This window comes from Trifolium pratense, linkage group LG7 (assembly GCF_020283565.1).
Source record: "Trifolium pratense cultivar HEN17-A07 linkage group LG7, ARS_RC_1.1, whole genome shotgun sequence".
Lineage (NCBI taxonomy): Eukaryota > Viridiplantae > Streptophyta > Magnoliopsida > Fabales > Fabaceae > Trifolium > Trifolium pratense.
In genome coordinates this window covers 4,388,451-4,400,060 of record NC_060065.1, presented here as the reverse complement: position 1 = coordinate 4,400,060, position 11,610 = coordinate 4,388,451, and the positions used below count along the sequence as shown (strand labels likewise).

General features: G+C 31.7%; 2 protein-coding genes across 2 annotated transcripts; both read left to right on the top strand.

Annotated features, from left to right (window-relative positions):
- Positions 1–1,360: 1,360 nt before the first annotated feature.
- Positions 1,361–6,335, top strand: LOC123897788 (threonine--tRNA ligase, mitochondrial 1-like). The gene is made up of 13 exons (XM_045948569.1): positions 1,361–1,603; positions 1,904–2,000; positions 2,083–2,163; positions 2,268–2,352; positions 2,837–2,931; positions 3,078–3,110; positions 3,198–3,284; positions 4,283–4,375; positions 4,637–4,729; positions 4,815–5,036; positions 5,442–5,513; positions 5,765–5,836; positions 5,927–6,335. Exons 1-13 carry the CDS (start codon positions 1,497–1,499, stop codon positions 6,020–6,022), a joined length of 1,233 nt encoding a protein of 410 aa, XP_045804525.1. The 5' UTR covers positions 1,361–1,496; the 3' UTR covers positions 6,023–6,335.
- A 498-nt stretch (positions 6,336–6,833) lies between these two features.
- LOC123898372 (fasciclin-like arabinogalactan protein 3) lies at positions 6,834–7,846 on the top strand. The gene has a single exon (XM_045949308.1). It carries the CDS (start codon positions 6,970–6,972, stop codon positions 7,633–7,635), a length of 666 nt encoding a protein of 221 aa, XP_045805264.1. The 5' UTR covers positions 6,834–6,969; the 3' UTR covers positions 7,636–7,846.
- The last annotated feature ends 3,764 nt before the right edge of the window (positions 7,847–11,610 follow it).

Here is an 11,610-nt window from a genome sequence, read left to right as displayed (position 1 = left end):
AATTTATTTTTTAAAAACAGGAAAATTTTATTAAAAATCAAAGAGAACTCATATCTTTTTCGATATGGGTAGCAATATGAAGGGGTACATCAGTAGACCAATCCCTATTGGGCTCACAAAAGGCCCAACGAGCCATATTATGAGCAACACTATAAAAAATTGTTAAGAATATCTCCTCCCTTCCTTGTAGTTTTATTCCATGCCATCTTTAGAAGAATATAATTTTTTTTACAACATTTACTAAAACTACATGTATAATAACTTTGTAGGGAGTAAAATATGACACTTTTTTTATAGGACCAAAAATAAAATATGATAATTGTATAGGGACAAATTCTAAACTTTATAAGAGATAAAACAAAATAAGTTTGTACTAATTTTTATTAATCAATCTTTTAATTTTTGTCATTCCTTCAATATTAAAAACATAAGTTGATGCAAAATCTATCATTTTAAAAAGTTTTTTTTTTAATAGTAGATAGACAAAATGATAAGAGCTATTAAAAATTGACACACAAATGTAAATAACTGAGGTTTGAATATCGATCATAGCACTAAACTATTTCGACATTTTTCAAATAAAGAGAGTTGTGGCCAAAAACATAGGGGTGCATTCGATTAAGAATTCAAAGATTTTTTTTTAAAAAAAATACGATAAAACAACTTGTGGTATTCAATCAATACTGTTATAAAATCTATTTTTTTTTAGGTATTCAATCATGACAAAATAATTGGACATGCGATTTTCTCCTAGATTTTTTACTATTCATTTATTCATTGCGAACAAAACATTACTGCAATTGAGAGGAGACTGAAACTGCTTAACTGGTCTCCGAACCAGATTAAACTCGTGATGAAAGCAAAAACAAAAAAAACATTACTGCAATTATCACTTCAATAAAATCCATCGATGTAGTTTGGAAGAAATAAAATCATGTGTTCATATAGTTCTTCTGTAACTTCTTTATTTACTTGTTTAAAAATTCATTAATTTTTGTTTGAAATTTTAGTAATCCATTAGAATCTTGTTTTAAGAATCCTAATTGAAAAAATATTTTAAATTTTTTTTTAAAAAAAATCTTCAAGAATTTTTTTTACTTCAAAAAATCTTTTCTTTTTGACAAAACTTTTAAAAAAATCATTTAAAATCCCATAAAATCTGTTAAAATCTTCAAAGATTTTTTTTATCAAAATAATCTTTCAAAATCTCAATCCAATACGCCCCTTAATTTTTTATTTTGTTTCTTTAATTATTACATAGATTACCAAATTTTAAAGAATATTTTGTTCCTAAAGGCTAAAACTGCGGAATGTGCAAAACTCCAAAAAAAAATATTATAAATATGTTCGGTATATTTTTTCACCATTGTTCTCTCAAGTTTCCGCCATTGTTCAACCGCTGGCGTCATCCCTCGTCAGCCGTCTTCCCTCCCTCTGCATTCTCCCTCTCTTCCTATTTGCACCGTTCCTTCTCCTCTTCCTCCGTCACCGCCGCAATGTCTGATCACGCAAAGGAAGATAATGCAGAGAGTTCACAACGAGTTGATGATCATCACCTGATTCTCGGAGCGAAACAAGAGCTCTTTTTTTGTCACGAATGGAGGTATAGTGTGTTTTTGTTAAAATTAAGTTATAAGTGTTTTTTTTTTACTCAAATTAAGTTATAAGTTAGCCGATTATTTTAGGTAGTTATTTTGGTGAGTGGGTAGTTTTTCTAAGATTAAAATTGAAATGAAAGGTAAAAAGCTATAAGCTATTAGCAAATAGCATATGAAACAAGCTTATAAGCTAGGCTAGCTTATTTGTGTTACCAAACACACCCTTCATTTTTGTCTGATTGCAGAATTTAGTAAACTTTTCGCTTTTCTTACTGTTGCTTCTTGGTTTGTCATGTTTATGTTAGCCCTGGAAGCTGGTTTTTTCTTCCACATGGTACTCGAATCTACAACAAACTCGTAGATTTCATTCGAAATGAATACAAAGATAGGGGCTATCAAGAGGTAAAGTTTCAGTATCTAAGTTTGTTCATATGACTAAAAGCAATCTTTTTCCAAGTGCTTACAACTTGCTTTGAATCATTAGGTTATATCCCCGAATATTTACAAGAAGGATCTGTGGGATAGAGCGGGGAATTATACTAAGGAGGACATGTATGTCCTAGAGGTATATTTTAAGAAAAACATTTACAAGACCTTTAGAATAGTTTTTTATTTTGAAACACAATCAAGTTACCTAACTAAATTATATATATTTTTTGTATGTTTTAGGTTGACAAACAAGAGTATGGATTGAAACCGATGAATTGCGAAGGGCACTGCTTGATGTTTGAGCACAGGGTTCGGTCGTACAGAGGTAATTTTCATTTGCATGGATTGTGGGATAGACATATGTGTTTGTATGGTATCTTTTGTATGCGTAATCGGGGTGCCTGAGTTAGTCCACAGTTTATTGTTGAAATCAGGATAATGCACCTGTTTAAGCTTCTTGGATAATGGATTAACAATTAATTGATTTTGCCTACAATGAAAAATACCTGTCTAGTGTGATTTTATATGGCTTCATCGTTCTTCTCGCTTACATGTTCACACATAGCTCTAGGGGTGGTTTATTTATAAGTTATACCTTCTTGCTTACAGATTCAGACATTCAGGTTCACATAATGATAATATCATTTTGGCATATTGAGCTCAATCATCTATGTCGCAAATTGGAGTAGAATGGACTAAAAATTATAACTTTGGTGTGATGGTGTTAGGATACAACATAGGGAGAATTAGTTAGGAAGTTAGTCAGTTCATTTGAAATGTTATCCCACACCATTTTTATTGTTTTGTAGAACTTCCTCTCCGTTTTGCTGATTTTGGGGTTTTCCATCGGAATGTGGCCAGTGATGCCCTGAGTGGATTAACACATGTTAGGAGACTTCAGCAGGTAAACCTTTCTCCTGTGCTATATATAGAACAAAACATTAAAAGTTTTGGTGCAATTGTTTTGGGGAAATGCATGCAACTTGGTTACCAGGGTTATTTGTTAGAAGTTCTGTATTATTTATGTCATTTACTTTGTCTGTTGGACAGGACGATGCACATATTTTCTGCATGGAGTCCCAGGTGTGTTAGAACATAAATTTATGCAATATAAATCTTGAAATGTTTTTTGAGCTGGAGCTGAAGTTATTGTTTCAATTCATTTTACAGATAAAAGATGAAGTCATAAAAAGCTTGAACTTCATAGATTATGTCTATCAAATATTTGGTTTCACATACGAACTGAAACTTTCAACGGTATGCTTTTGCTCTTTATTATTCTCAATGCCTGCCACTTAGCACTGATGCTTATATGATATAAATAAGGAAAACAATTTTCCTTCCTTATCTTTGCTTCCAGCTAAGGAAAGGGTGTTTTGGACAATCTGTGGCCATATTGCTCTTTCAAGAACCCTAATTTTACCTTAGACGGGAAGTAAGTTTATAGGAATGGGTAGTCGCAGAGAAATAAGAGATGTTTGTTATTTAGGAAAGTGGTAATCAAATAGTTTCGAGGTTATGGATCATTCACGTTTGAGAGCTTTTGCTCTTATTACTTTCTTCTCTTTTGATCAATAATACAAACATGCATATTTGCCAATAGTGATTGCTATCAATCGACGCTTCTATTGAAACTATATGCACACAAGGATGACATTGACCTTGCAACAATCGAGGACAATTAAATTCAAAGGGTTATTGGGTTGCTACCAAATTTAACTTTCGGTTGATAGTGAGTCAAGTCACAACCTTATAGCAAGGGAGTTTTTGGTGTATTTGTGAAATGGAAGTAGGTACAAATCCCAAAGCTTTTGTCTGGCTATCAATTTAAGATTGGGTGCAATGTTGGTACGATTGCAAGTATACAGTACCGTGGGATCCTGCGTTCCAAACACAAACACCCCTGATCATGCTGCGATGATGGCTGAAGACCGCGGTGAAATCGCAATTTCACTGGAACCCTATGGCCCCTAAACCTCTTAAGGTTTACACCTAAACTCCAAGAATAGCCAGGCCCTAGTTTTACCTTGAGAGCGATAAGAGATGTCTGTTATATTGGGTCGGTGAGGTAGAAGTATTGAATAATTTAGGGAATATTAATCATCATCTGAGCTTGATAGCTTCTGCTCTCTTTTTTTACTTTCTTTTTCTTTTGATGCATGATACAGAAATACATAATGCTGATAGTAATTGCTATTATCTATTTAATGATTCGGTTATTTATTTTCCCTTGCTTGTGTTAAATACTTGAACAGAGGCCAGAGGGATGCCTTCTAGATTTTGAAACATATGAGAAGGCTGAAAATGCTCTAAGGGAAGCTTTGATTGAGTTTGGCAAGCCATGGCAGGTATTCTAGAGGTCTTTAATGTCAGCTATAAGATGTTGCTTCAAATGTATGGTTTTAATTATGACTAAAACTAATTCAGTTTGGGCATCTAAAAGTGGAGTATGTTCATCATTTTAAATTCAATTATAGGTTTACTTGATACCATTTTTTTATACTCATAATTGTTTTAAAAAAAATCGTATCTCTATTTTATTATTTTCTGTTGAACGCAACATTTGTTAGCTTCAATTTTGTGCTTATATTCTGAGTAAAACATCGCAGATAAATGGAAGGGGCGGCGCATCCTATGGACCAAAGATAGACATCAATGTATCTGATGCATTCAATAGGAAATTCCAGTGTGCAACTCTACAGGTTTACACTATTTCCGTTGACTTGCATTCACATGATTCAGTTGTTAATATTTTTACTGATAATTAGATAAACTGGCTGCTTGCAGCTGGACTTCAAGCTTCCTGAAAATTTTAAGTTGGAATTTTCGGCTGAGGACGAAGGCAAAATTGAGAGGCCTGTTATGATACGCAGAGCTATTCTAGGATCTGTCGAACAGATGTTTGCCATACTTTTGGAGCACTACAAGGGTAAATGGCCCTTCTGGCTTAGTCCTCGTCAAGCAATTGTGTTCCCCGTGTCCGAGAAATCACAAGCTTATGCACTGCAGGTACATAGTTCTGTTGTATATTTGTCCAGGTCATAACAGTTAAATTGTGACGTATACTCCATATCATTGGACAACACTTTTAATCTCCTTGGAGGGTAAACTTTGTGGCATCCGATGCCATTTTTCATGCTTTTCAAATTACAGCTTATCTATGAGGTCATACAACCGCATAGGTTGTCTGCATTGTCAAATTGTTGAACCAATTTGTATATTTTGAGTCTGCTACATGTGTTTTTGTATAAAGTTTGTCTGTGGGAACTTCCTCATGTACCTTGAATAGTTCTATGGCCTAACTATTGTCATTGTTCTAATTCTATCGATGTTGGGATACTTGTACTATATTTTGGTGTGAAAAGCAATATGCTTATTAATTTTATAACATAATTTTGTTCTGCAATTTTCTAGGTACGTAATCGGATCCATCAAGCAGGGTATCACGTAGATGCTGATACAGCTGATATGAATATTCAGAAGAAGGTATGACAAACCTTTTAGAACCAATAAATTTTTATTGAATACTTTGATTATAAACTTTTAGAACTTGGCTGATTGATAAAGTGAATTTTATGTTAAGTAGTGTTTTGGTCATGAAGTTACATCTCTATTTTAAATTCGTATTCTGCCATTCAAGTGCCAATTTAAAACTTATATTTTATTTTAGTATGCTTTGATTATAAAAATCTAAGGTTGAATAAAAAGTTGTATTAACAAGTTGTGTCATTCTGTAGGTACAAGAAGCTCAGTTAGCACAGTACAACTACATCTTGGTTGTTGGAGAAGAGGAAGCTAATACCGGACAGGTTCTTCCTATTTCCACTATCTGATAAATAAATGGTTTCTGATCTGTTGAAGAAGTTAACATTATTAAGCCTTGTTTAATATTGTTGCAGGTGAGTGTATATGTAAGGGATAAGGCAGACCATAGCATTATGAGTATTGAGAACCTGCTAAAACACTTCAGAGACGAAGTTGCGGCTTTCCACTGATAATTTGTTTTTGAAAACTATTAAAGCAAGTTTACACACCAAGAACTTTCTAGTCACACACATTGTGTGCTTTATTTGCATTTCAACTTGAAAATATAGTCCAATTTTTTAGACATGATTTGGAAGTTTAATGTAATTTTCATTACTGTCATGATTTATGTAGAGTATGTTGACGCGAACAATTTTGGCGACCAATTTGATTATTTATTCAATAATTTTGTAACACGACCAATGATATTATTTTTTTGGAAAATGCTAAACAGTGCCCCCGGGCACTGGTTAAGCATGTTAAAATGAAATTTTTGTCTCGAAATACGTGCATTCAATGCCTCAAAAGTACAAAAAGTTGTCTTTTCAATATAAATTTTATTTTTTATTTCCTTTTTAAGTATGCTTAACAAGTGCCCCGGAGGCACTGTTTAGCATGACCCTATTTTTTTTTGTTAAAAAAACACTGAAGTTTTTCAGAATTTTTAATTTACAATGACTTTTTCAAAAGTTTTTGTTTTTTGAGCAAAGGCTTTTTTCAGAAAGTTAAAAAACAGTAATTTCTAAAATTGATTAGTATTTTACATTTAAATTAACACTTGAATTCAGATAAAGCAAAACTCCTACTAATTTTAGAGAAAGTAGATCATGCCTTATGTCACCAATCATCATCAATTAATCAAAGATATCCCAAAAATACACATTGTTTATGTAGTACTACACAAATTTAGTCACACAAATCATGCTCAACCAGCCAAAATATATCCCTCTTTAGACCAACGATCACAACAAATTCAGTTACAATGTTAACTCACCTAATTAAAAATTGACCTCAAATTTCACATATAAACACACACATATATAAACAAATAAACCCAACAACTTCATATACCAACTTGGTTTCGGAAATCCACAGAGAAAAACAAACAAAAAAAATTAAAATATAAACAAGCTTTGAAATGATGGGTTTGAGAAACTCTTTTGTTCTATGCTTGGCACTTATGTTGTCTTTCTCTTCAGCCATTCATTGTATTGACATAACCAAAACTTTGGGACAATACCCAGAATTCACCACGTTTAACAAATACCTAACCGAAACCAAGTTGGTTGAACAAATTAACAGTGCTAAAGCCGTTACGATTCTTGCCGTTGAAGACAAGGACTTGGCTTTTCTCTCCGGTAAACCAATTGACGACATTAAAACCGTCATTGGGACCAACGTTATAACTGAATTTTACGACGAGAAAAAACTTTTGGAAGCCATTGGAAGCCAAGTAGAATTGCCTACACTTTCACCTGCTTCAGGTTTAGCTGCCAAAATCAAAGTCCAACTTATTAATGAGGGTGAAGTGACATTTAGTTCCGCTGTTCCTGGCTCAAAACCCGATACTTTTCTTGTTAGAACCGTTACAACTGAAGCCGAAGTTGTTTCGGTTCTTAAGGTTGATAAACCAATTGTTACGGTTGATGCTTCAACTACTTCTGGTGTAACAGGAACACCTTCTGTGGCTGAGACACCTAAGAGCAGTGTTGCTGATGCGCCTGCTCCTAGTGCCTCTTCTCGTGCCACATTCGGATTCATTGTTGCTGTTATGGCCTTTGCTTCCATTTTTGTCTCTTTGTAAGCTTAATACTCAAATGTCTAGAGACGAAATGGTTCAGTATTAATTAAAAGGGATAACTAAGTTAATTTGTTGTTACTGAAAAAGAAAAAAAAAATCAATGTAACATTGTTGATTTGTATTTATGTGATTTATTTGTGGAGATTGAAGATATCCCATACTCTCCCTTTTTTATTTATTTATATAATTAATGTAGTTCATTTGATCTGTTCTATATTTAAAAATAGTGACAAAGTATATACCATTGATAATTATTGTTGTGATTACACATAATTGTTGATCTATTTATCGATAGCTACTGTACAATATAAAATATACAATGTATGATCAATAAAACATATACAATGTATTGTTTGATGAAACTCTAAGAAGAACATTTTACATTCCCCCCTCACCAGGGACGGAGCCACGTACAAGCCTCTGGGGCTCAATGCCTGCACTAATTTTTGAGGAATAATTTTTCCATATATAATAATATATAAATATTTGGTTAGGCCCGCATCAATATATCATCCAACACTACAGAAAGTTGGGGAAAGGGTTCTCTCCCGTGAGAATCCAACATGAGATATTAAAGTGTATATCTTCACCCTGTATAATTTTTTAAATAATTAAAATAAGATGTGATAGAAAAAATGAATGGATGAGATTTCAATGGAGGGTAATGTCATGGGAGACAATCCCCTCCCAGAAAGTTGTTATTAGTCGAAAGCTTCATTCCCTTTGACTTCATCACCCATTCACTCATTATTTCTCACTGCAATTAAAAACAAACACGCCTCACTATCCCATGTTTCATTAATCATCTGAATAAATGAAAGAGGCAAATCAACCACTCCATTTTTTATTCTTGTTTTCTAATCTTCTTCTCCCTTTATTCTTGTCTCTCTCTTTCTCCTAGTGTTGTTGTTAGTTAGTTTTGGTAGTGTTATAGTTTGTTAACCACTAGTGTTGTTGTTGGTATTTAATTTTACTCTTTAGTTTTGTATACTGAATTAATAATATTTTCCTAAATTTTGTTTTCCCTCAATTGTTTTTAGTATCATTGTATATGATATGAGTTCTAGGGTCTAAAATGTATGCGTATGATTTGAACATAGTTTTAATTGTGGTATTTTTATTTTATTTGTACATGTAAAAGTTTTTCTTAAAAGACAGTTAAATTTTCTTCTATCATTTGATAAATGTGAAAGTATAAAATTTGGTTTATATCTGAACAAAAGGTAATTGAAATTTGATTTGAAAAAATCTTCCTAATAATTCTGAGTTGAGGGCAAGTATATGACAAGTCGTACCGAACAATTTTAATGTATATTTATGCTCTAAAAAATGAAATAATATATACATTTATCGTTAAAAATTTGTATATATGGTGCCCCCACTTTGCATAATTTATGGCTCCGTCACTGCCCCTCACTGATGGTGATACCAAATACCGGTCTTTGAGAGATGCATGCACTCTCGACATTCTGAAAGACAACGAAATTGACAAGGAATTGGGTCTTGGACAATACAAAAACATTCAGGAAGGTAATACAATTGCAGAAGATTTTGGTCTTGGAGAAGACGAGAACAGTCAGATACAAAATTTAGTTTTTCAGTCAACTCGTTTTGACGAAGTGGAATCGAAATGTATATTCAACTCGTAAACTCGTATTAAAATAAAACATATATAATATATATTCTAACTTATTTAATTTTGAACGTATTAGTAATTTAATTCTTAATTTAGAAATTTAAGTGTTATGAATATTAGTTAAAGAAAATATAACAAAATTTACACTTAATTAATTTTCTCTCATTCTCATTAGTTAAATATGACTATATATAGTCATGAATTTCAATAACAAATAACACAACAACTATATTCTCATCAATATTAGTAAAAAAAAAAACTATATATTCTCATCAATATATTTCGTAAAGAAAGTAATATGTCTACATTTTTATACGACTTTTTTTTAATGTATTAAATATGACTCTTTGAATCATGCATATATCATGTGAGATTGAATATTATATATGATTGTATATTTTAACCCATTATTTATTTGATTTTTACGAAACCCCTATTATATTATATATCTTTTTTATTTTACAATATTTATGTATCTATTATTTATCGAATAACTTATTATGTTTAAATGTCCACAAATATATTTAACTGTGCACAATTCTTAGCTCAACTAACATAAATGTCGAAATTGCTAGGTCATACGTCATTTCTTCTTTCTACCAAAAAAACTTATTATATTTAAATAATTGCATAAATTTTGCAGTATTATATTATTTTTATCAAAATATAATAATTACTTATTTGTTTTGTTTTACACTTGTTTTCATAGATTGTTTTGTTTTTATTTGTATTTTTTCGCACATGTGCATAAAAATAGGAGACATTGTTGAAAACACACTGACTCTTGATGTACTCCCTCTATTCCTCCAATCCTTCATCCCCTTTTATAAGCAAATATTTTCATTGAATAATTGATATATTTGGTGTAGTATATACCAAATAATCAATTATTAAACCATGATTTTTGCTTATATAAAAAAAAAAAAGAATACTATTATAAAAAATCATTACAAATGTAAATATTTGTTATTCCTATAATTATTAACATAAACTATTATAAAAAGTTAAGTGTCTTTAGATAGGATATTTTATTTATTTATTACTAAAATGATAAAATTGAACTTTTTGACTAAAAATTAAGTTTTTGAATAGTTAGGTAAAAATATATAAGTTTAAGTGATTTTACTGATTTTATAAGAAGTTGAATTGTGTAAACTCTCGCAACTGCGATCGGGAGGAGGCTGAAACTACTTTATGCCAGAACTGATCCCCGAACCGGATTAAACCGGTGGTGAAAAGCCAAAAAAAAAAATTGTGTAAACTCATTTTGACTTTTACTCAAAATTATTTTAGCTCTAAAACTGTAAAATCAAAGTTTACGATTTAAAACGAGTTTTTATAAACCTTATTCAGGAAAATAACCCAATTGCATATGAATTGGGTCTTAGAGAAGAAGAAAACATCATGTAAGAATTGGCTTGCGCCGCCGCCTGTTGTAGTCGATGTTGATCCCGAGGTGCCGCCATCAACTTCGGTGATTTCTCCAGATTAAGTCTGCGAGACTTACTTTGGACGAAGATTGCGGTGATCAATCGACACCCACAAAGTGGGTAATGCAATCTGACAAGAGGATAAATATCATCAGCCAAGATCAAAACAGGCCGACTATACTAAAAAAATTCATGCACCTAGACACTTTCTCATTCATCAATAAGAGAAAGTTTGAGTGGCCTCATAACCACAAATCTCCTTAAACTTTGTACCTTCCTTTTCTAGTAAGCATGTATAAAAATTTATATCGTTTAATATAAATTGAGAATTTTTTGTCTCTATAATTTTTGTTGAGCGGGAACATTAAAAAAAAAAAAAACCACATGATAGCATATAAAAAAGACCATTGCAATATAATACAAAAACATGCGGAATAATCAATGGGATATAAAATACACGATGTAAACTATGAGTATATCTAAGAGTGTATGCGGGTTGGATCGAATTTGGCATCATCCGTTACCCAACCCGTTCATAATTCATTGGGTTGGGTTCATCATCAAACTCGAGCTTTCATTATCAAATCCGAACTGAACCAACCCGATTATTAACGGATTGAGTTGAGTTCCCGGAACACAACTGAGTAGTTTTCAATTTTTCATACATACAGCTGTGTTCATATATCAAATATGATAAGTATTTGTGCTTCAAACCTTTGATAATAATTCTTTAACAATATTTTTCATACGTTCAAGAATCACGTTCATATGATTATAGTTTTCATAGCGTGACAATTTTTTATTTATTATGAACTTGATTTGTTTTTTCCATACATTTTATTATTATTTTTTAAACAATGATTTTATTATGAACCTGAATTTTTTTTAGTTGTTTTGTTTCTATTTAACTTT

Bases quoted from the DNA above. Each gene is read 5' to 3' on its own strand.
- LOC123897788 (XM_045948569.1), top strand. From the start codon at position 1,497: ATGTCTGATCACGCAAAGGAAGATAATGCAGAGAGTTCACAACGAGTT. The intron at 2,353-2,836 runs GTAATTTTCATT...ATTGTTTTGTAG, and splicing joins CAGGGTTCGGTCGTACAGAG to AACTTCCTCTCCGTTTTGCT. The intron at 5,514-5,764 runs GTATGACAAACC...GTCATTCTGTAG, and splicing joins ATATGAATATTCAGAAGAAG to GTACAAGAAGCTCAGTTAGC.
- LOC123898372 (XM_045949308.1), top strand. From the start codon at position 6,970: ATGATGGGTTTGAGAAACTCTTTTGTTCTATGCTTGGCACTTATGTTG.